The following is a 26,409-nucleotide window of genomic DNA, read 5'->3' as shown; positions in this document are numbered from 1 at the left end:
AATTAACTGGAGATATTCTTAATTTAAAGCCAAGAAATGTTATGAAACCATTCATATATATTCATACTACAATTATTATAAAATGTTACCAGATTAAACACATACACAGCCCTTACGTCATGCATATGAGGTTTCCACATCTTTAACTAATTTTGTTTCCAGTTTGGCCTTGCTGTGAGGAAACAAACATTGACAGACATTAATCTTTCAATATTTGGCCATTTTCAAATCTTCATATCATTGCATATAACCATAAACACTTGGATGGCTAAGAGATGAGCTTTGTCAAAGGATATAAAACTTTTGTTACGTAATACATAATCTGTTTTTTTTTTTAAGTATCGGCATCAATATTGCTGTCAGTTGAATTAAATATTGGTTGACCTCTAAAAATAGCTATGAGAAGTACATCCACAATATAAAAGATCTAATTAACATTTGAAGTGGATCAAAAAAGTTAATCAAAGTTGTTCTAAGACAAGAACGCATTTTGGTGTTAGGTTTTAGGACAACTTTGATGGAAGGTTTTGATCCACTTCAAATGTTGACTAGTGTATTAATTATATGAGCCTGAAGTAGTTTAGTCAGATCAGTTGCAAAAATATCCATACCATACAACTGAAAAATCATTGTCTTAAAAAAGTATTTACAGCATTACAATATTTTATAATCAGTTTTATATATCATTAATAAAATGGATTTAAAAAAAAAAAACTTTTTCAATGTTTTTTTTTTTTTACTAATGCCATTTTGATTTTTAAGTGTATTTTTGTACATATTTTGGTGTACAGTTCAAGATTTGACCAACTCCAAAGAGCAATTTATAAAATCCTATTTTTGTTATGTAGGAAATAGCTATGTCCTGACACAAATTTAAGTCCTTTGTTTACTTGCAGAAATAAGGATAATAAACCATTTTCTCATTACATAAGGTTTAAGGTTATGAATAAATATCTGACAGGTAAGCATACCCTCAAGCAAATCTTTAATGCGTGGCATGCAATGACATGCAGAACATTTATCACTCTACAGGACAGCACAAACCCAGAGGAATCACATTTCTAAATTACCCCATTAGGGCTTACTAAGGTCATTGCTTGCAGGAACGCTGAGGAGGTGTAGATGTTTTTAACATTCAAAATTTCAAATATGTAATTCCTTCTTCTATTAGACTGTACCAACATTATTCCTTTAAAAACAAACAAACAAACAACAAAAAAAGTTGTAGATAATTTCTGAATGAAGAATGCATGTGATATTTCCCCAAATTCTGGTCTTTTTTATTCACCTATGATGAGTTTCTAGACTGCTTAGTATATTTTGAGACACAGCAACTGTAGGAAGTAAAGGAAGTAAAGGTGTTTTGCAAGATGACTTTCAGTGTATTGATTGACTTACCTGTCTATTTGGATGAAAATACATTTTACTTGAAGTAAATCTTTGTGCTAAAAATGAAACATTGAGCATAAAGCCAAGGCCAAATAACAGTTTTTGGATAATCCACTGTTAACTCTTGTGTCACGATGATAAAGTCCATCGTTTTATTCATGTCTAATCCAATCTGCTCAGGCTTGAAAGGGATTTAGATTCCTGAAGCTCAGATCTAATGCACAAAACAGACATTCACTCTGGACCAAGATACCCAGACTTTGATCAGCCACACGCCTCGTTCATTGGATCTAGCTGCAGATATACACACTGCTGTGATGCTTTTATTTCTGTTTGAATGCACAGTCTAACTCCAGGCTGAAGGAACCAACATCATATCAAATTATCTGCACAAAATGTCAGCACATTTGTTTGCAGTTGCAAAAAGATCTAATTTAGAAAATGACTCATTGTTTTTGTGGATTTAGAATGTGGAATTATGTGTTAGTGTTTATCCTGAGCTTTACTGCCACCTGTAGGTGTTTCACCATTATGTCAACCTAACTGAAATTTAAAATAATGTGAAAAACAAACAAAAAAACAATATCAGTATATCATTCTAACACATGGCATACTGCATAAATGTTTTTTACACCAACCAAAACGTCTGGTTTATTCAGACTTTCAAGAGAGCTAGCATTCTGCGTACAACATACTGCACAGGACTATTACTACACTATTATGTAACCCTTGTACCATGCTAAAAATTATTTACCTAATTAGGTGTTTCTGGTCAAAAATGACCTTGCTTTTTTTACAAATTGTTTGTAAATCTCTCATTATACAACACTAAATACCAGGCTCAGTCTTTTTATCAACTTGTTTTCTTTTAATCAGCAAAAGTTTTGTATTTTTTTTTTTTTTTTTAATAATTGGTCAGAGGCCTCATTGATCTGAATATATGCACTTCAGATTTTGATTGAGGAAGCAATAAATAATAATAATTACTTGTGGACCATTTTGTCAATGATTACTCAAAATATGAGGTGCAAAAAAATCCCAAAAATGTTTTTATGATAAAAATGTGTTGTAGCCCAATGTATGTATATATATATATATATATATATATATAGAGAGAGAGAGAGAGAGAGAGAGAGAGAGTACATTACACATAATGCAAGCACAACTAGTGTACTTTATGTAAAAAATGTTTATTTGTTAATGTTCTTATTGTCCAAAATTTTACTGCATGTGTTTAAATATATTTATAAGAGCAATAAACTAGATTAGGGAAAATGGTACAGTGTGGTGGTTTAAAACAGACTAGCACAGACCTAACATGGTGGATTTACAAACATCTGTAAAACATTGTAGTGTGCTTATGTTTTGGAAAGGCAACAGCCATGTCTTGGAAAGCTGTACCTTCATGGTCCATTTATTGGAACAAATAGAATCCAGGTGGATTACTATTTTTATTTCAGGTTTTGCATTTCGTAATTCACTTTAAAATGTCAGAATATTGTTTTTGTATCATAAAACTATCCTTAGAAACTTTTTTTCTTTTTGTTTCTGTTTCTTCACATAGACCTAACAACCCACATCTGTTATAGTATATACTCAATTTTCCCATTTAGCATATCATATTTCAGCATTTGTGTAATTTGTCAGAAGACTAGCATACAGAAATTTCTGTGCAGAGGTTGTATTGCTCTTTTATTGTGGGGCTCCAGGGGGTGTTCCATTTCCTCCTGAAATTCATTCATTTGGCCCCGGCTTGCCCTCCTGCCTTTTGGTTCTGTCTCCCACGGTATAGCTGACACCTCACCATGTTTACATGCCTGGCATCGCCTAGCAACCTGCCGCCAGGGACGCCACACACAGTCACAGGATGTGGTTTCAGGTGTGCCGAGGTTCTCTAAGGTGTTCCTGTGAACGAAAAGCTTTACCTGTCGACATCCTTAAAAAAAATCCTGCTCAGGTACAAGAAGAAAGTATCCATGTTAGTCACATAGAGCAGATAAAGATACCAAAAATGGCAATTAGCATGGCATTGCAATTGTTTTGCGGTGGTGCCATATGAATTACAGCCAGCAGGTGACCGCAGAAACAAAGTTAATATTAAAGTTATATAAAAGTTTACATTACTGCTACATATTACATTTGATACAGTTTTTTTTAAATTAAATATTCAGGCAAAAATATGAGCTGTTTATTCATGTTAGCATTTCAGCTAACTTTTGTATTGAGCCTTTGTAGATATTAAAACGAGGATAGAAAGCAGGAGAATATTTCTAAGCAGTTAATCTTTATTTTCATTACAATAGGACATCTTATATCATCTGCATGAAAAATAAATCAACAGAAAGCAGATTTAGGAAAATTAATATGGTAAAAATAGTCAGCATTGATTTTATTCTCTATACTGTAAGACAATTATCACTAATACTGAAGGTTGTGTTGGATGTGTTTTTACATTATCAACAACACTGACCTAAACATGAGTGCATTAGATTGCAATGCCATGGTACTATGACATTTATTATGGTACTGAATGATTATAATATTATTATACCATGACATTAAAATGGAGTAGTAAGGCATTTCAATGAATATCATTGCATTGTCTTCATGGTAGTGAAACAAAGAAGAAGAAGAAGTAAAAAAGGTATTTTTCATGTCATACTGTATTTTTATGGGAACCTTTTTGTAAAGGAAATTAAAAGATAGATTGTTGGATTTTTTTTTCCTTTTTTGTTTTTTTGCATTTTGATGTTTGTTCGCATAAGTTGTATGTAACATGGTAGCATTGATGTACCTTTGAACTTTTGATAGTGAAGGTATATTTTGTACATTGAGGTTCATTCTTAATATTTGTGTTGTATCTAAACACTGTTCTCTAAAATGAATAATGTCAGTTTAGCACCAAGACTATAGTGTCATAACAGGTTGTAAAACAGGCAAAGGCTTTCAGCAGCATTCTTTAAAAAGCACCAAAGTTGGCATCACCATCTATGTTAGAATTACATGAGAAACTTATCCATCTCAGACTCAATAATTTTCAGTGTGACTTGTATCCAGTGATGCAGTAGAGTGGAGTTTCCCCCAGGCTTTCTTTGTCTTTCCCACTATGTGGACTCTCACAGCCCTGAGGCCATGGGCCGCAGGGCTACATACCTGAGCCCTCTCTTTGTGGCTCACCGTCAGGCCTCTGAGAGGTGGGCAAAGAGAAAAGGAAGAAGTTCAGAGAAGCCCCACAATGGATGGATTGTGTTACATTCCACTTTACATGTTAGATTGAGACATGTGAGCAAGCACTGGAAATACAGTACTGTCTTTCTTCCAGGGAACATCGTCCATTCTAATGGAATTGTAGTGATTACATATAGCAAATAATATCAGTCACAGTAACTAGTCAAGTGCATATTTTTAGAATATTACAGTAAAAGATCACACATTATGCAGCACACAGCAATAATATTCTTATTAAGCATTTCGTCTGGTCTCCCTAAATGTCTAAACATCCTTATAGTTTGATTAATTTAGATTTTAAGACTTCTTTTAAAAGAACATCTTGAATTAAGTATATTTATCAACTGGTACAGAAAATAAACATAATTCAAAGTATTTCTTTATTTGTTGTGTACTGTGTCTTGCATGACAGATTGGAGTCTTACCGTTTGCACCTCCACTTGTGATCCACCATTAAAGAACATCTTTGAGTTGTCCTGCTCCTGATAAAAGAAAATAGATCAGCAGTTTAAGGAGGTGCTTTTCAGTTCCATATGCAACAAAAATGAGCTTACATTATATATCAGATACATCTGTCAGTAAAACAGGGTCCAAGCATTTAAGTTTATTTATAACTTAAATATTTAAAAGGCTTATATACGAAGTGATGTTAAATACTGTCCAAGATAGCTGCTGTGGGCTTTTGCACATTAGTACTCAACTCACGTATTCTGAGTTGGCCTCAAGTAGTTCTTCTGCCTCACTGTCTTCAGAGCTACAGCCTCCTTGTTGACATCTCACTGCCCGCCTCTCTCGCTCAGACCCCAGAAAGTCCACTGCAGAAGACTTCCGGAGAAGTGCTAAAGTAAGTAAGTAAGTAAGTAAATAAATAACCAGTTTATCATAGGGAACTAGACATATGGAGTTTAGCTGCATATTAAAAAAATTATGAAAAATCTTTTTCACGGATAATTCTACTGATAATTAAAAAGCTAACTGTGTATGTCTTCTTTTTCCTCAGTACTATTAATCATAATTAGTTTAATAAGATTGTTAATAACAATTATTGAAAGCAACAGATTAAATGGTATGGTTAATAGATTAATGTTCTGCAAAAATGTTAAGATATAATATTCAATAATCTAATATAAATAATAAATGTAATTTCATATACATTCATGTATTTTTATTATTAATATACCTGAATAGATATACTTAATGTACACATAAATTGCAATATAATGTTATAAAATATTATATATTTAAAAAAAACTACCATTATTAATGAAAAAACTGTAAATTCATTATCAATAAATGAACTAATGAACGGATGAATGAATGAAAAAGGAAAAGTCAGCAGCACAAGCTTCTCATACCTGCTTCACAGATGTAGGTAACAAATGCCAGGATGAGCAGCGTTAGTATCATCTGACTGTGTGGCCCCATGTCTGATCTCAGCTCTGAGTTCAGAGTCCTGCTGCTTTGTATTTCACCTGAGAATTAAGCCCCACCCACAGCAGCATCAGCAGCCATAGCATTCGGGGTGTGGCCTTCAGCATCTGCCCCAACAGATTGAACTGGACCAAAACACGATTGCACATTTACATAAACAGTTGAGCCAACACTGCGCATTTTAAGATGTTATCGGAAACTATGAAATGTAAACACTGGTCTCAGGCCAAGCCAGCAAGAGACAGACAGCAGGTTTTATCTAAAGATGTGTCTCTGAATGTTATGCTGCATACAATCTTTAAGTACACTAGTGAGTTGGTAAATCAATAATATAAAAATATTCCATCATATTTATTTAAATATTACATACAGGCTTAAATTGGCTTCTGTCTAGGCTTGTTTATACTGGTTATATGATTGATTCAACACTTTATATGGTAGCCTATAGAGCTAGTTGTCAAATGAGGAAGTTGTCAAGGGGGCTATATTTCAGCAAAGGTCCTTTTTTAATATCTGTTGGACAAGCATGATAATACAATAAAACCACAGAGGGATACATTAAGCCAGTCTTTTGAGCTATGAGGTATGTCATTGTTTTAAATGTTATAATTTTATACATGTATTAATTTATTATTTCAACTGGCCGGTGTGATATTTTTATGTGCTATCTTTCACATTTTTGTTTTATGGATTGTTTTGTTTTTCATACCAGTTTTATTGCCTGTATTATTATTAAATCCTGTTATGGGCAGTTTAATGATCCATTTTGACAGCTTTCTCCATATAGTGTGACAATATGCATTGCTATTTAAAAAAAATAAATACAAATCTTTATCCTTTTTCCTGGGCAAAAATAATGTAATGCTTTTTTTTTATTTACTTATACCTTTTAAGCCTTACACCATCGTTCAAAAGACTAGGCCAGTAAGATTCTTCTTCTTCTTCTTCTTATATATATATCATGTTGGTGCTTCTTCTCTTCAGTTCACCTCACTCATTTTCTACAGGGTTCAGGTCAGAGGACTGGAATGGCCAGCAGAAGCTTGGTTTTGTGCTCAGTGACCCTCAGTGACCTTTATTTTTTGTTGTTTTTGAGGTTTGTGTTTGGATTATTGTCCGGTTGGAAGATCCAAACATGGCCTAACAGAGTCAGTCACTTATTTATTTATTTTTTTTGGTATTTGATAGAATCCATGATGCCATGTGTCTAAACAAGATGTCCAGGACCTCCAGCAGAAATATAGGCCCACAACATAAAAAATACAGGAGTATATTTCATTGTACACATGGGGTACTTTTTATCCCTGTGTTCACCAAACCCATCTTGAGCGTTTGCTGCAAAAAAAAGCTATTTTTTTTTGTTTCATCTGACCATAGAAGCCAGTCCCATTTGAAGTTCCAGTTGTGTCTGATAACTGAATATGCTGGAGTTTGTTTTTGGATGAGCTAGGAGATTTTTTCTTGAAACCCTCCCGAACAGCATGTGGTGATGTAGGTGCTGTTTGGCCATTTTTTTAAAGGTTTTTTTGACCCCGAGACTCAACTGTTTTCTGTAATTCTCCATCTGTGATCCTTGGAGAGTCATTAGCTACTCAAACTCTCCTTCTCACCGTGCATTAGGACGATATGGACACATGTCCTCTTCCAGGCAATTTCGTAACATTTTATGTTGATTGGAAATTCTTAATTATTGCCCTCATGGTGGAAATGGGAATTTTCACTGCTCTAGCTCTTTTATTAAAGCCACTTCACTAATTTGTGAAGCTCAATTATCTTTTGCTGCACATCAGAAATATATTCTTTGGTTTTTCTCATTGTGATGGATGATTAAGGGAATTTGGACTTTGTTTTCCATCCTATATATATTTAGTTATTTATATTCAGTATGAATTATTCAGCCATGGCTGGATAATTCCATGTTCATAATCACCCTGGAGTGCTCAAAATTGTGAATATGAATGGGAATATACTTCAGAGATATTTTACTCATAAGAATTTCTAGGGGTGCCAATAATTGTGTCCAACGTGTATTTGAGAAAAACATTTATTTCATAATATTTCCCCCCATTTTAAATTCCTATTATCAATGAAAGTTTAGATTTTTGTGAATTTTTTAAATAAAAGATCAAAAGGATTAACAATGCAGATTAAGTTTCACAGCCTTCTTTGATCATATTTACCAAGGGTGCCGATATTTTTAGCCATGACTGTATATATAATCCTAAGAGACTTCTTTCAAAAACATTTATAAAAGTTTTTAGTTTACATGTCATATTCAATCATTCAATTAGTAATCACATTTTAATTAAAAACAAATCATGTAAATTATACATAGCAAAAGCATAGTGTGTTGGCGTGGTTTGTATTTACACCTGTAGCGTCTCCCTGAAAGATTGTGTTCATATTCAGGCTGTTGTGTTGCCAGTAGTTCAGGTGTGCCATTGTTTAGTTCAGGTTCGCAACAGCCTCACTTCAAACAATTTAGCCCTTGTTTACTAGAGCACAACAAATCGGATTCTGAAGATTCTTAGGGATTAAACAGATTAGAAGTGGATAGCGTGCTTTTATGGACAAAGGGTCTTGTGATTCAGGGTATAGTGTTACCTGTCCCTCTAATTAAGAAGCTATCGAGAAGCTGGATGAAGGGCGAGATGGAGACTTTCCATCAGTGGAAAAAAAAAAACTCAGGACCCATTAAAGTGAAACCGAGCATGATAACCCCAAACCAGGCTCTGTGACCTCCTGTATCATCACGCCACTTCACTTTTAGACCATCTACTTAAAATTCACAACACACACATATTATTCTCTACTGTTTCACTTTAGAAGTTTGTGACATTCCACAACTGGGAAGTTCGGATGCCTAGCCCTGCAGACACAGAGTTGGCAGTATCTAAATAGCACAGGGCTAAACTTGATATCTTATTGTTAACTTGTTGGTGCATGTAGATGGATCAAATGGTTTTCTTTGCATTTGTGTATTTTGCACAAGTAGAATTTCTTGTATTGGTTTAAATAAATGAATTAATTCCAACTAATTCTTTACTTACAGGAAAATGGGGCACAAAATGAAAGTAACATTAATATCTTTATTCACATGAAGCATGTGTACTTTTTCTTTATTGTGTAAGTTCTCTGTTTATAACAATCAAAAGTGTCACAGCTAAAGCTACAAAAAATGTAAGTAGCAAACTCTTATATTTGTTTTATGATTTTGACTGCAACAACATGTAACACATTGATTGTTGTATTATCCAATGGCTTCAGGAGCCAAAAAAAAGGCAGAAATTACATATTTCAATTTTACTTTGTGCTTTGAAAACCCAAACAATGTAAAACAGTTTTATTAGGGAACATTTCATAAAGATATGACTATGAACACAATTATATGCAACATACATTGGACCAAAGTAACAGTCAGGCAGCCTATCCTGTTGCATTATTTTAACAAAGGCACTGGAGTAAGCACAACCCAGAAACTTCTATTATTTGTATACTTCTTTAACTCTATGCCGTGTCAAATTAAATGGTTAGCTTTGTAAAAGTGCATCATCATTTTAGCCATCACTGCAATGAATATCTATGTTTAATGGTTGTTGTTGTTTTTTCTTAGGAGTAAAATTAATTTTGTGTGCACACGTGCAAGGTGTTATACTGTAAATCAAGGGCGATGAAAGCTGAAAATGATCATAGTTCTTATATTTTCATTTAAAAGTGACAAGTGCTGATTGTTAAGTATAAGAGACAATGTTTAAAATTAGGCAATGAACAAATATTTGGCGGTGTAATAAAAAACAATTTGCCTATAATACTGATACTGTTTGTCTAACTGCCGCCTTATACATGTTTTTGTGTGTGTGTTTTTTTCATTCTGAAACTAATCCCTGTACCTTGTTTTCACTTTTTCATCTAATGTGGCAGAACCAGAACATAGCTGTCCATCCATGCATACACACAAACTCATAAGCATCCTGAGCAGTTAATCTTTAACCCATCAAGTCTGACCCAGAGCAGAAAAAAACACTCTTTTTCTCTTTGCAGTCTCCTGAAACCTCTTAAGCAACAACCTCCTTATAATGTGAAGGTGTAGCAGAGGTCCATTGGGTCTTGTCCTTATCTCTGACCTCTCTGAACCTCCTACAGAGAGAGGTGAGGCAAGAAGTAGAGAAGCAGAGTCGTGCGGGTGGTGTTTAGGAGCTGCAGCAGCTCTCTATGTTACTGGCTGTGCACAAATACACATGGATCCAGTCTTTGTTTACACCCCTACACCTCCTTCTCTCCAGAACTTGTAAACGATGTTCGTCTCAGGTTTTCCTTCACTTTTATGAATTCTGGAGCACTGCAGTTGCTGTCCTCCAATCTTGCTTGCTCCTTCTCCAGCTATAGTTTATAGAAAAACAGATATACATTATTTGGTGCATATTTGATTGCTGGTTTGCCAATAAATAGGGTATATGTAAGCATAATAAAATGCGTTAGCTCTGTTAAGACCTCTGTGATACATGAAATAATAAAAGAGGATATTGACCCTCGTTAGTCCATGTCCTTATCACACACTCTATGATTGTATGTTCTCTACCTCCTCTAGTTTCTGCTGTCTCTTGAGAAGCTCATGTTCCAATGGAGATATTTTCCTCCTGGCCTCCTCCTCCTGCTTTCTTTGTTTTATCACCTGCTCTCTCTTCCTTTGCTCCAACACACGTTGCAATTCTGGCTTGTTCTCCACACCAATACCTCTGAGTATAATAGAATAAAATAAGGGGGAAATAAATAAATAACATGGAATTAGATTGGTATGAGTTAATTAGATTAGATAGAATGAAACAGAAAGAAAATGAAAAAATAAATAAAAATCAATGATAATTTAAACAAACAATAGAATAGATTAGAACAGAGTAGAATAGAATAGAATAGAATAGAATAGAGAACACAGAATACATCACATCATTAGATGAAGCAGTCCATCAGTCATCCAGCAGGTGGCAGTATTGTCATGTTTAATCAGTGATTAAACGTGTGTGTGTATGTGTGTGTGTGTGTGTGTGTGTGTGTGTGTGTGTGGGGGGGGGGGGGGGGGGGGGGGTAGTAATGCACAGTCTGCTGTGAGGGCTAAGTTTAGGTGTAGGGTATATGTAGGGCAATAGCACATGCAGTTTGTACAGTATAAAAACCATTACGCCTATGGGATGTCCCCTCTTTTCACAAAAACAAACATGTGTGTGTGTGTCTGTGTGTGTTTGTGTGTGTGTGTCTGGAAATCTGTTATATCCTGTAAAATTAGTGCTCAGATTGTAATGCAGAATGTCCATTAGTTTCCTGTTTTTCTAATCCTTCAGTGTTATGACTTCCCATCTTAGTCATGGCTGAGGCACATTCCATTGATAATGGGCTCATTTTGACAGCCCTTGACATATGAATTGTGTGTTTGTTTGTCTAAGTGCAGTTTAGCTGAATATATATGAGCCTTTCATCTATTACCAAAAGTGGATAAGCACTCATGACTGTTCTCAAGGTGCCAAGCTCCTGCTAACACGAGTGATAATTATTAACTATAGTGCCAGGATAGACATATGTGTACACACACAGAGAGACTGATAATTAAATTAGGTGTGAGCTTGTACTCTCCACAGGGAGGTGGTGCCACAGGTGCTGAGAGAAGGGAAAGGAAGTGTGTGTGGAGTTCAGCACATGTGGGAGTTCCAATTAGTATCCTTGCTAATTTAGATGGTGTCCTTCAAACTGAAGAGACAGCCAGACAACAACAAATAAACACAAGGGGCAAATAATGAAGATAACAACTCCTGAGAGCCCTCATAATAATAGCATGCTGCTCTTTAGTCCTATCTCAGCTCTCGGCTATGAATAGTCACTTGCTAAACCTTGTTCAGATAGCTGGCATCGATCCGTTCCTGAAATGATCCATAGATGGTGTTTTTTTTTCTGTCATGGCTATCAGTGACATCTGAGACCAATTTGTCTCTCCCCCTTTAGCATCTTCTTTTAGCATCACTTTCCTTGAGTGATGCTATAATATCTTTAATAGCTTTAATATCTGATTAATATTTACTTATATATTAATATATTAATATTTTATTATTATTATTTTCTGTTCTGACTGTGGTTCGTCTGTTCAAGGGGTTTGTTTGTTTGTTTGTTTGTTTTTTTATTAGTATTTGTACACATTGTGTTTATCATTACTTTCTGTTTCTGTGTACACTTTATTCTGAAATCAAGAAAAAAAATACAAAAAAGAGATGTGGATCTCACATGCACACATATAAAAGTGGGCATCAAAGGTGGCACACTAGGCACAAGGGTGGCGGAGAAATAGGTCACTCTCAGAACAGTGCCTCTTTTATCAAGCCTTAAGATAAGCTTTTTATGTGCCAGTGATGTTGCAGAACTCGTTAGTAAAAGAGCCACACTTTCCTAATGAATTAATGGGAAATATTAGGCTTTTGGATAAGTTTAATTTATAACCAGAAATTTGGTTATAAATTAATAACCGGCTCCGTTGGGCTCCTTCCTCCCTTCAGCTCCACCCGGGTCCTCAGTTGCTCCGGCTCTGCCGCGGATCTCCGGGTCTCCGCCTCCACCTCGGTCGCCAGAGCTCTCGGCTCCACCCTGGCCCCCAGATCTTCGGCATCCCCCTGGCTCGTTGGCTTTCCATCTCCACCCCGGGCTCCTCCACCACCTGCTCCGCCGCCGTTGGTCGGCCCCCTGGAGTTGGCAGCCATCCCTCCTCCATGGCTCCTCCCTCCGTCGGCTCCACCGTGGGCCATCTTCAAGGCTGTGGCCTGGGTCCAGCTGTGCGCCTCCTGCTCCGGGTCCCTCCTGTCTCTTCTCTGGCTCCTCCCTCCTTCATCGCCTCCCTGGTCTCTGTCTGCCGGCCCCCTCATCCGTCCTCCTCCTGAGTCTCCTCCTTAGTTCCCGCCCGTCCCTCCCCTTTGGATATTACTACGGTGCGAGGACGCACCTTCCGGGAGGGGGGCGATATGTCAGGAGTATGGACTGTTTTGTGTGTGTTTTGCTCCCCATGGGTTCCATGTGACCAAGTTTCTCCCTCATGTTGAGTGTTAATTTGATTCCAGGTGTGTCTCGTCTTCCTCCCTGATTACCCTGTGTTTAAAAGCCCCAGTCCTTCTGTAAGTTTGTGTCGGTTCTAAACGTCATTCCAAGTGTTCCTGTGTCTCCTACGTGTGTGGACTATTAAAGACTCCCGTGTTTTGAAGTACTCCTCGCTCCTTGCTCCTAGTGAACTCTAAATACAGTCTAATCCTTGTCTTTTTTTCAAGAGAAGCGAAATAGGAGCCTGATTAAGGGTCTGAGGGTATAGCCTTTTTCAAATGATTCGTTAAACATATCCAACAATAAAGGGGAAAGTTTTAGCCAAAACTGTTTATAAAATTCAACTGGGTAGCCATCTGGACCTGGACTTTTCCCCGACTGTAAAGAAGAAACAGCTACGTAAAGTTCTTCGACAGTAATTGGCTGGTCTAATTCCTCCGAAGATGATTGTTCAATGGAAAGCATAACTAAATTAAAAGCTCGTCAAAGCTGTACGAATTAGTGGAAAGCTCTGATGAGTACAAAGACATAATCAATTCTTTAAATACAGAGGTAATATGTAAGGGATTAGTTAAAATACACAAATCAAGGAATTTGAACTCAAAATTCTCTTGAAACCCTTGGGAATTTGATTGGAGGAAGCTATCTTGCGTAACTGGTGTGCAAGCAGACTACTACCTTTGTCGCCATGTGGCGATGGGGATGTGGCATATAAAATATCCGGCTGAGATATTTGCTTTGCTAACATTTACATTTACATTTAGTCATTTGGCAGACGCTTTTATCCAAAGCGACTTACAATTGGGGAATACAAAAAGCAATTAATCTTGAAGAGGCAATCAGACAGAGGAAGTGCTCGTAACACCAAGTCTCAGTCATTGTTACATTTACATTTATTTTATCCAAAGCGACTTACAACTGCTATATATGTCAGAGGTCGCACGCCTCTGGAGCAACTAGGGGTTGAGTGTCTTGCTCAGGGACACATTGGTGTCTCACAATGGATTCGAACCCGGGTCTCTCACACCAAAGGCATGTGTCTTATCCACTGCGCCATCACCACGCCATCACCATCATCAAATCGCCAAGCATGAGAGACAGAAAATTCTTTCATAAATAATTGGATAACTTTAGAGGATTTAGACAGAGGAGAGTTAGAGGAGGAGCGATCCAGCTGTGGGTTAAGACAACAATTAAAGTCACCACCAAGAATAAGGTAATAAGAAGAAAACTCAGAAAGTATTGAAAAGAAGCGTTTGAAAAAAGGTTTGTCATCCCAGTTAGGGGCATACACATTAGCTAAAACAAAGTTGACATTATAAATTTGCCCAATAACTATGACAAATCTACCTGAGGAATCAGAAATCACCTTTGAATGTACAAAAGGAATAGATTTATGTAATAAAATTGCTACACCTCTGGATTTCCCGTAAAAAGATCAATGGAGCGTTTGCCCCACCCATCCCTCCCCCTCAGCCTTTGCTGGTCTCTGACTCTCAGGTGAGTCTCTTGTAAATAGGCTATATGAGCATCCAGTTGGGACAGATGATGTAGTACTTTACTACGTTTAATAGGATTATTAAGACCTTTATAATTAAAACTAACAAAATTAAGGTGTCATAAAAAAAGAGGATGTAAATAAAATAAAGGGTGTGTCATTTTGCTGAAAAATTTGAAAATAGTCAGAACAAGTGCACTGTTACACCACCTATTCAACAGTGTTCGAAGACACACCTTTCTTAAAGGTCCCATGGCATGAAAATTTCACTTTGTGAGGTTTTTTAACATTAATATGAGTTCCCTTAGCCTGACTATGGTCCCCCAGTGGCTAGAAATGGCGATAGGTGTAAACCGAGCCCTGGCCTGGGTATCCTGCTTCGCCTTTGAGAAAATGAAAGCTCAGATGTCCCAATCTGGAATCTTCCCTTTATGTCGTCATACGGGGAAAGGTTACCTCCCCTTTCTCTGCTTTGCCCGCCCATGAGAAAATTAGCAACGACCGTGCGAGGAGAGCCAGATGCATCATGGCTTGCAAACGAGCGAAGCGTTGTTTTTTGGCACTTCAGATCTGTTCTACTCTATGAACTGTCACATACTGTAATACAACTGAATGCCAAATAAAGCTGTTCACATTTACATATTTCTGTTGCCATACATAAAACAAGTAAATGGTAAACACGACCCACTAATAATACGTTAACCCTGAATCACTCACACTTTACTCCTTAAATCCTGATTTATAATCGCAACATCGTCTGATAAAATCAATATACATCTAACTTACACTAAAAAGCCATATGCAGTGGTTTTGGCTATAGTACTGTTTTGCGTCTGAGTAATAAACTGCGCATATTAACAGACAAATTATGTTCATATTTAAAAGTCCAAACAGTCAGTAAGCGACAAGTACTTGGAAACGCTGTTTTGTAAATGATTTATTGATGAGTCTGCTGCTTTAAGGCAAACTGAAAGCGTTGCTTCTCTGCCGCTCGCTGCTCAGAACAGACGCCGAGAGAGGCGACACTGCGCCGGGAGAGAGACCTCGCGCTCGCGGGGCAGTACTGGAGACATCTTCCAACTGAATGATAAGTTTTTTTTTTTTTTTTTTTTTTTTAAGTCGCTAGGTTTGTTAGTATGTACCCGTTATGGGAAAAAGACGCCTAATGGGTCTGAAAGTTACTAAATATTGTTCTAAAGTCACGCTCGTGTGTGCGAGACGTGGGAGCTGATGGCAGCGGACGGTGGATATTGTTGCGGTCCGCCCAGGTAAAGTCTATGTGTGGGAAACACTGACCGTATCCAGACACAATATTTTAAACTAACCATTCAAGGCTGAATTTCGGGAACAAGACTTCAGATACAGTACAAGGGACCACTTAGGCCTATATAAATGCATCCAAAAAACAGCATGTCATGGGACCTTTAACATTTTTCCTAACAAAGTCTAAAGCCAGATTGGGATCATCAAACCTGTGCAGTTCACCTCTGGGTAAAGTAATCTGTAAAATGGCCAGGAGACCGAATTTGACGTTCAGACATGAGTGAATTTCCTTCTTCACCAGTGCAAAAGCAGCCCGTTTCTTAGCCACTGACGGAGCGAAGCCTGGGAAGATGGAGAGCTTCTTTCCAATGTAGAGAAGAGGCGATGACTGCCATGCACTACGCAGAATTTGGTTTCGGGCTTGAAAACTGCTGACCTTGATAATGAATGGACGAGGTGATTTTCCTGTTCCAAGTTTTTCTCGAAGTGAACAGTGGGCCTGATCAAGTGCCAGCTGGTTGTCGAGTACCAATAACTCCTGAAGAAGTTGCGCTATGAATTCGGTGATGTGCGGGCCCTCGGATCCCTCAGGTAAGCCTACCAGACGAATATTGAATAAGTCTTCACATTTCTTGGAAAGTCTTTCCACCTGAGCAGTCAGCTTGTTAACTTTAGTTTGTGGCAAGTTTAGCTGCTTTGCCAGCCATCACAAAAGTCACAAGCAGTTCGTTCAACTACAGCAAAAAAGCCCAAAGCAATAAAAGAGAACAAATTGAAAACAGTTAACAAATGTACCCACACAAACAGTGTCGTCTTCTCTGTAATGAAAGCCTATAATAAATAGGCCCTCCACTCATGCTGTCTGCAACAGCAATGGTTTGTATTACATGAGACAGCTGGAGTAATACTGGTTACTACATATTGGTCAAGGTCAAGGATGTCTGGCAATATTGCTCCTAGAGCAGGGATCTCAAACTGCCGGCCCGAGGGCCATTAACGGGCCAACTGACATAAAAATATAATGCAATCCGGCCCATAAAAATATTATTATTTTTAAAATTATTAATATTATTATTATTATTTGTAGTTGTTTTATAGCAATTTAAACTACCCATTCAATATGTACTAGAAACAAAAACACGGTTCAACAAAAAAATAAAATAAAATTGTGATAGCGTAAAAACCCGCGCTTGCCGGCAGAATTGATAAGACGTTAGCTGTTTTCTGGGCTTTAGCATTTTATTTCTTGTTTGGCTGTGAACGAAAATATGTCTTATTCCAAACCGAAAAGGAAAGTGGTTGATGAACACAGACAGTGTCAGGAAAGATGGACACTGCAGTATTTTTTTGTGGAGTTTAACTGAAATGCCACCTGTCTGAAAGAAAGAAAAAGTTGCCGTTCTGAAGGAATACAATCTCAAGCGTCATTACTCGACTAAACACGGAGACCAATATGAGAAGTACCAGGAAGACGAGAGAAAAAAACGAGCCACACAGTTGCAGAGAGAGCTAACGTCCCAGCAAAGCCTTTTCCACAAAGCCAAAAAGGATGCTGATGCTGCCATTGAAGCGAGTTATGTGGTGAGCAGTGTTGGGGGTAACGCATTACAAGTAACGTGAGTTACGTAATCAGATTACTTTTTTTCAAGTAACTAGTATAGACCACGCTTGCCCTAGGATTACTCTTGTGTCTTGCCCGTGCCATACGTGTTTGCTGTTGTTCGATCCTGCCTGTGTTATGATCATGTCTATGGATAAAAACTTGCACTTGGATCCGCTCGCCTCACGTCTCGTTGGCTCCGTTACACATATACACATATATATATATATATATATATATTTTTTTTTTTTTTTTTTTTTTTTTTTAAACACCCCCTAATATGTCATCTCAAACTTACTAAATGTCTTTTCATGTATATGTCATTAGTACGTTTATGTCTCAAAGTTCCCAGCAACAATTAATCATTTAAATGAACAAACAAACAAACAAATAAACCTAAGTCTCCAAAGTACTGAATGGGAAAGCCTTCAGTTTCTCCTCAAGTCCCATAAGCTCTCATTGCTAGTACTTTGATTAGCATTGTGCAGTTGCTTGGTAGCAGCACACCACAATGCCACCCCCTTCTTCTGTAATACCAGTAAATATGGTAAAGGTGAACACACTCTCTCTGTCTGAGCAGAGGGGTCTAAAGCCCTCAGGAGTGGGCCACAGAAGCCCCTTTATTCTTAACTCTTTCTTCATTCTTTTCTTTCCTGGACACTTTAAGAGGTTTAAAATTTAAAGAATGCAAGGCTCAGCCAATAAAGACCAATTAGAGATATAGTGTTCACATCCCACTCGGGTCCTGCCTTGTGTTTTCATTCAAGGGATATGAGCACTTATCTAAACTGGCCAACAATAGAGTTTTACTGTTTATGCTGCAGATCCTGTGGCACAAAACTCAAATATGCTCTTGAGTGCACTGTCATGTCCAGCAGTGAGATTTTAGACAGAAACAGGTCTGTAGTGTACAGTTATTGGAGAGTAACTAACTATGTACACAATGTGGCTAAATATGGTCTTCTTAATCTTGTTCTGGACACACAGATTTTGGTTATTCATTCAGGTGGCAGCTGAATTCTACAACTCACAAACTATGAAGTATGTACCTAAAAGTAGTGCCACTTATTTATAGTGCAATAAAGTCGTGACGTATTGTACAATAAAACATCACATTGCATTGTAGTGTATCTTCAAAAATTGTCTCACAAAAGAGAAAAAGTGAGCTGTGGCAAAATTCAAACACACTATCGTCCCACTTAAGTACACATAGATTCATTTTAGTTTTTTAGTTTTTTTTTTTTTCATTCAATTCATGTGAACATTTAGATTGTATACATTTTGGAGTAAAACTATCCAGAAATGTGTTGAATGTGAAATCCATTTGATCCACGTACCAAAATCACCTGAATGCCTTCCATATCATAGATACAATTTCAGAACTCTTAAGTAGGTACTTTCCAGGTAAATTTAAACGTCTTTCTCAGGAGCACAGTGATGATAACTTATGGCTCGGATTTGGTTAGGATCAAAATTTTGTTTACATCACCTACCTTTAGAAACATTTATAGAAATGTTCCTCACTCTGAATGTGAGTATTATTTTCCATTTAGCAGATGATTTACAGGGACATGAACAGGAAAACGCCAATCAGTCTATTTGGACTCATTACCAGATTGCAAAGTATGATCACCGAAGCCATCATGAACAGTCTGCAATGAATGTGTCATCATTGCAAGATTGTTTATGTACTGTAAACTTGTGCATCCTCATACCGTTTATGGTTCATAAGCAGCTCCCGATGAAGCTCCTGGTGGCTTTTAGAGGCTTTTACTGGATTAATCAGCTTTTTAGGCTTGATGAGATCATCATCTCCTGTCATGTAATCAGGCTGAGGAGCATAACTGGCCAATGGGGGGATCTCACGATGAGGGTAATCAAATGGATCCCTGTCCGGGTTTCTCGGCTGATGAGGCTGTTCCCATTGAATATCTGCATATGCTGAGGCTGAGGACAGAGAGAAAACAATGTGAGAGGAAGGAAGTAGTTTTTGTTTTTCCCCCTTCTGATTTCTTTTTACTGGGAGCAGAAAGGCAAGGAATGATGCAAAAGGAGAACATAATAAACAGCAGGAAGTGGGATGGTGCAGCATAAACAACCCACATCAGAGAACCAGCATTTACATTTACACTACTACATACAATTTGTCTCTGCCAAGTTTAAATGAGTCCTTGTGAGCCGAAACAGGTTTCCTGAAGGTAGCAGGTGGACATGCAGAGTGTTTGTGTTCTTCTGGGTTTGGGCATCCTTCTGAGTTCAGCAATTTGCAGACTTTGTTTTTTTCTATTTTTTTGTTTGTTGTTTTTTCACCTCTAACCAAGACACACATTTCTGACCATAATGGATGATTTTAATATAATCATCTTATAGTATGTTCAGTAAAACTGTTAGATATGTTTTGAGAAAAAAAAAAATACTAAATTGTTTTTTTTTTGTCACCCAGTGCAATTTAATAAAGTATACATCCAGTCATTTTTCACCCCAAAATTAAAACAAAGAAACAATATTTAGCTTAAAGGAAATTAGGCCTATTAAGTTGTTGTTGTTGTTTATTTATTTGTTTGTAATGACAATTAAGCATATTCTCATGATGATTTTTTATTATTTTTATTTTTCAAATGATTATCCTGTAATTGTGAAATAGAGCGTTTGTACTTCATCACCACTAATGGACAAACTTGTATCCAGATCCCTAATGCAAACCAGCCCAGTTGCATCATGGGTAGAGCCACTCCTCTAGGACAGATTAAAAGTGCAGTGATCTGTGCTAAAGTGACAGTAGATCAGGTGTCATATGCATTGAAGCTTGCTTAGAACAATGCTATGCTTGGAGGAGGAACCAGAGACAGTCTCCACCATTCAATATTAAAAAAGCTGAGCTCAATTCTTAGCACTTCTCAACCTGAGTGCATGAGAAGAGGACAGGGATGAAATGATGATGATGATGATGATGATGACAGGCAAGATGGTGAAGGGAATTCATTCATGTGAAAGTATTTGTGATCCAGGGTTTAGTATCAGAGGTTAGCAAGTTCACAACACATTTCAGAGTTTTTATTAATGTATGTGTGTGTGTGTGTACTGGTATTCACCATGTAATGAGGACCAAATGTCCCCACAAGAATAGTAATACCAGTAAATTTCGACCTTGTGTATTTCATTTATTTATTTAATTTTTTGGGTCCCCATGAAGAAACAAGCTTTTATAAATATAAATATAAAACCATTATATATAAAAACAATTACACCTATGGAATGAACATGGAAACCAGTGTTTATGTTTTTGTTTAGGCTTAACAACCCAAGAAAACACCTAGCAATATGCTGCTCAGCACAGTAACCCATAATATATTGTGACAGTGAATTTTGTAGGGCCAAACATCACATTCAGAAAATATAGGTAGAAATAAAACTGTACTTAACATCGTTATTTTCCCTTTCCATTGAAGTGGCTCTTTGAAAGATAAACAAAATTCTGAAATATGAAAATGCTATATTCATCAACAAGCGGGTCAGACAGTTTACATATTGTCTTTTGAAAATTTAAATAATAAAATGTAATATAAAATATTTTTGCTAAGAAAAAAAAAAAACTTAATTTAAAAACTAGTCTACATATCAGATGATATCATAATGATCTTGTTATCAATATGAGTAAAACTGAAGAAATTAAATTTGGGTCTAGACAAGTATTTAGGAGTGATGGTGAATGATATGCTATCTTGGAAGGATGATATTGATACTCTCTGTAAAAGAGTAAAGCAGAGAGTTATTTAACAGCTGAACTGCACAGGGAACAAACAAATATTTGTATCAGTTACTTTTCATCTTTGGTAGTCTTTAACGGGAACCTGAAGGGAGCATAAAAAACTCTGGATACAGAAAATGGTCACTGTCCAAGAGCACTGATTGGGCCCGACTCAAAATATTTCTATTAAGCAAAAATGACAAACTTCTTTGTTCTTTACCTATAATCTTCCCACTAAGAGTAACTATTATATTTAATGCATTGTTATGTTTCACACTGAGATTTCCAAACCAGCAGCTAATGGAAAAGGACAATACCGGCTCAATATAAGACTTATAGAACAATTCCATCAGTGTCCTATCTATATTGAATGATCTTAATTTTCTTAAATAGTATAGGCGCTGCTGTCCCTTTTTACATAATACCTCTGTGTTCACATCAAAACACAATCTGTTATCAATAGTGGTCCCCAGATATGTATAACTGACCACACATTCTACCTTCTCACCCCGAATAAGGGTCGCCTGGGAAGAATGTAGTTTAGTCGATAATCATATCTTTTGTCTTAGACACATTCAATTGCAAACAGGCATCATCACACCATTTCACAAAGTCATCAACCTCTGGACCATGACACGTTTCATTATTTTCCAGAAGACTTACGATGACTGTATATGTAATGTAATACTTATGTAAGTGTAATGTGTAATACCTTTGTAATGTGCAGATTAAATGTATTTGTTGGTGTTGAATGTTGTAAACATAGATAATGTTATGCGAGAAAAATTCCAGACTTGTCTGACAATAAATTATTATCATCATCATCATCATCATCGTAAGTATGTCTGTGAAAATGAGAGTTAAGTATATGGACACCAGGGTTAAAGTGTTTATTTCATGTTTCTGTGTGCAAAGTCTCTTTTAGTAATGACAAATGAATGTGTTTCAATGTCTGCTTGCTTTTAACTGAATAAACTGTGTGAGCATGTAGCCAACATAAATATTATGTGAAGGGAGAGTGATTATGAAATACAAAAGATTTTGTGTGCTAGTTCAGAGCTTACAGATAGAATTCAATATGATAAAAGTACTTATACATACACATACACACAAGTGCCACAGTACGTTTTGTATTGCTACACAATCTGGCGCTCTGGAAGACTGTCCTTGATCTCATTGATTAGAGATCAGTAACATGGTGAAGAGCAGCAGAGGGTGGACTGTGTCTGCTCTGAAAGTGAATATCCTTCTATTATGGGCATAATATATTTATCAACATCCCCCACAAACCCAGGAGTTACACAGACAGGGAAGTCATGGGTTTCTGCCGATCAGATCTGAGCCCATTTCCAAGAATTGCAGATGATAAGCAGTGAGGTTAATTAGATTCGTTTGGTGTCTGTTTCTGTGGGGCTACAGCAGGTGTTTCCTTATATACTCAGCATAACCGATAATGATGCAGTAGGCCTATAAATAGAAAGTATACTAATATGCTTTGTGGGACAAGACATGTTAACCCTTACAAGAATATATTCTTATTCTGTGACTTCTTAACTTATTTACATTATGTGATGTTTTTTTTTAGGTTTTGCACATTTTAGGACATTTTATTTAGAAAACAAAAAGGTTCTATCTACAAAGTCGAACTCTAACTTTGTTCTTTAAGGTTCTATCTGTGAATTAGCCAATCAGCACTTCGAATGCACGCAAGAGGACCAATCAGAATCAACTTTCTTTGTCATGTCGCCGGACTGCTCCTCAAAAGCAGGAAAAATAAAACATTAAACAACAATAATTGCGTGTACGCATAATCAATAAGTGCAATTCACCTTTATTCCACAAAGTAGCACTGTTTAAAACATAATGATTTTTCACTCATAATTAGTGCATGCATAAAACAAATAATATAATCTGCAAAAATTGAACTGGCTTGAATGGCTTTACTGCAGAGCAATTACTGTACATAATGAAATATTAATGTCACTCTCGTTTCATGGTGGATGTGGTGAATAAATTTTGTTTTTGAAGATGCTGAAAACGATAGTTTTGCGAATATATTGAGATTGTGAATATGAGGCAGATGCTGAATGTATACTGGGGAAATGTGCTCTGACGATGTGCAGTGATGGTAAAATAATCTGCTCAAATCGAACCCTTCTAAGTTTTATTCTTTTATTTATTTAGTTTTATTTTTTTTTTTTTTTCTTAAAATATCAGGAGAGTTTGCTATTGCAGCAATTAGAGATCCATCCGTGCTGGCAGTGTGGGTCGCTAAAGACCCGAATATGTAATGATTGGCGAAATATTCATGCAGTTTAAAGTCTTAAAATATCTTACATTTTAGAACATTAAGCCTTAAATGTCAAATAGTCAACAATTTAAATGATGGGGTCTTAATTACAACAATAAACGTCAGCATGCTATCTCGGCCATACTGATTTAAAGAGAATGCTATTTTCCCTGTCCCGCTTTCTGGTCAGATGGATTAGAGTAACGTCCTGGTCAGATGGATTAGAGTAACGTTTGCTGCCTTAACTGTTCCCTCAATAATGTGTTTAATTACCCACTATAATCCTAGCTAAAATTAACATTAGCACTGGACAAAATATTTAGTATTGCTTTTTGTGCCTAACTTAACCAAGAAAAAATGATTTGTCCTAAAATATGGAATAAATGTGATAAAAAAGCATTAAATTTACCTTTCTCATACATGTTGACACATTGTTACAACACTAATTTTATGTTTTAAAACAAATTTTATGTTTTAAAACAAACTTATAATTCCAAGCGGAAAACGACTTTTTAGAATTAGAAGGTTCTATCTGCATTTGACCTGTTCCAAAAATCCCCATTTAAAAATTTGAGAGGATTTTGATATTGTACATTTAGAATACATTGAGGGTCTCTGTCATTTTCATGTAGGAAAGAGACTTGTTCCCCATGTCATTTTTGCTATATGTAATGCAAAACCACTCAGAATGCAGATAGAACCATATAATTCCTAGGCGACGATTTGTATTATTTTATATTTTAAAAGTAACACATTCACACATTTTAAATGTGCTTTAAGCATCCAAATTAAAATTAAAATGTGTTATAATGAAATAAATAAATGAATAAATAAAGACACCTTTTTGAAAGGAAAACTAAAGCATGCTAACTTCATATTAGGCAGGGCAATTTAGATTCCTCTGCATCACTGAATTGTCCCATTCACTACCAAATATTCAGCATTAGAAACACCATTTTTGTTTATACAAAAATCCTCTGTTATATAAGAAGTCTGTTCCCAGAATGGATTGTATACAAACAGAATGCTGACAGTTGTCATGGCAATATCAGCATTCTCAGAGGATGCCCTGGGATCCCATTCTCCCATGGGTATGTGTGTGTGTGTGTGTGTGTGTGTTTGGAGTGCAGTGCTATTTCCCATAATCCCCACTGAATGCTGGCCCTTGGCAAGCCATAAAATTTAGGCACAGCTCTCAGACAGGGAATTTGCATTATAAAGGTGCCCAGCAAGAAGCAAAGCAGCAGTCTCTATGGGCAATAACACAATATAACCTATTTCAAGCATCTAAATGTAGTCTGGACGAATAAATAAAACAAATTTTTAACTTCAGCTTTGTAACTCTGTGTAACTTGGATCATCCATTTTTTTTCATTTTGCCCCCCCCCCCCCCCCCCCCCCATTTATTTGCAATTTTTCTCATATTAGATGAATAGAATATAATAAAATAAAATAAAATAGAATAGAATAGAATAGAATAAAAAATCAAGACTACATACTTGAAAGGATAGTTTTTTTTTTTTATAAAAAAATTAAAATCTGCCATCAATTTTTATTATGTAATTCCAAACCTGCATGCCTTATTCCCGGAGAACACTTACAACAATTTTTTTTTTTTTTTTTTGGTGACTATACCTTTAAGATTTATTTCACAAAGGAACTACTTAGTAGACTTCCAAGATATGTTGATGAAAGGCGTGCTTGTTTAAAAGCTGGGCATTCAGAGATGGATGATTTAAGATAACTGTTCAAATACACAAAGCTGAGTTTATTGGTGTCGATCATGGTCAGGCAGAAATGCATTGTGGACCTTGTGCTTTTCGACTAAAACAAACACACAGCAAGATACTGCTGGTAAAACATTACAAAAAACTAAATTGTGAAAGATGATCCTGCTTGCCACTAAGATGTAAGGATTGATTTATCCTATAATACTGACACCTAAAAATCGTTACATCTTTATCACCAGCCAACAAAAGTGCATAAATTAAATGACAAATGGTGACTTTCTAATGACGAACAAAGAGTTTTTGGCTGTCTATTGCCTCACTTTACAGCAAAACACCATAAGTTGGGCACTATGCCCAGAGCAAGCATGGTTCCCTGTTTCTCATTGAACTGATTTGTTCAAGTGTCTTTTGTGTTCTTATTTTGCCTTCTTTGTTTGTCTTGTATTTGCTACAGCAACTTCTTCTCAAAAATATTGTAATTACTACACTGTCACACTACTACAATGTGCACTACTGGAACTGGAGCTTGTTTAAATAAAATTTAAATAAATATATCCTATGATAAAAGTGAGCATGTTCTTAACATTAGTATTCTAGTAATACCATTGAATCTGGTAAAGTTTCACTGCATAACACGGCATCATTATATCAGCATCCTGTAATCTCAGCCGCAGTCTATCGATTCTGGCTTACCTGACTTAACAAGCACATCTCTGGGTCTGCTGGGCTGGCCCTCAGGAGGATACAAACTGTGTTCAACTCTCTGCTCCATTCTGCTGTTTCCTGTGTGCGTGTGTATGTGTGTGTAAGATATCCTACATGTTTATGTGAGGGCTGTTCTCCTGAGTTTCTGCTGTTCTTCACCCACATGCCTCCTCTATCACAGTGTAAACAGTCATGTGACCATTGGGCATCAAAGCCACACCCCTCCTGCTCCTCCCAACTTTATTTTTCACATACACACTCTCTCTCTCTTTCTCAGGAGTCTGATAGGATTGGTGGAGGGCTTAATCCCACTCTTTTGCTCTTCTGCTAAATCTCACATTAACTATTAGACAACCAAGAAGCTTTCATCCTTCACAAATTCATACACTGAGCAATTTAAAATAAATACACATACACCGAGAATCATCTTATGGTCACACATTCTTCATGTCTACATTA

At 36.6% G+C, this 26,409-nt stretch overlaps 1 protein-coding gene across 2 annotated transcripts in view; it reads right to left on the bottom strand.

Annotated features, from left to right (window-relative positions):
* Positions 1-9,377: 9,377 nt before the first annotated feature.
* Positions 9,378-26,409, bottom strand: part of LOC306854916 (protein FAM107B) — a 30,670-nt gene continuing 13,638 nt past the window's right edge. Inside the window, exons 1-4 of one of the 2 annotated variants that reach the window (XM_079393230.1) lie at positions 25,939-26,147; positions 19,193-19,424; positions 10,628-10,784; positions 9,378-10,428 (exon numbers count right to left, since the gene is read on the bottom strand). In XM_079393230.1, the coding sequence (XP_079249356.1) occupies positions 10,312-10,428; positions 10,628-10,784; positions 19,193-19,424; positions 25,939-26,017 (585 nt within the window). In that variant the 5' untranslated portion in view covers positions 26,018-26,147 and the 3' untranslated portion in view covers positions 9,378-10,311. Of the gene's footprint in view, positions 10,429-10,627; positions 10,785-19,192; positions 19,425-25,938; positions 26,148-26,409 lie in introns of those variants that run through there. The other variant, XM_079393229.1, reaches the window with a different exon arrangement.

This window comes from Barbus barbus, assembly GCF_936440315.1.
Source record: "Barbus barbus genome assembly, chromosome: 35".
Classification (NCBI taxonomy): domain Eukaryota; kingdom Metazoa; phylum Chordata; class Actinopteri; order Cypriniformes; family Cyprinidae; genus Barbus; species Barbus barbus.
This window is presented reverse-complemented; position numbering and strand designations above follow the sequence as displayed.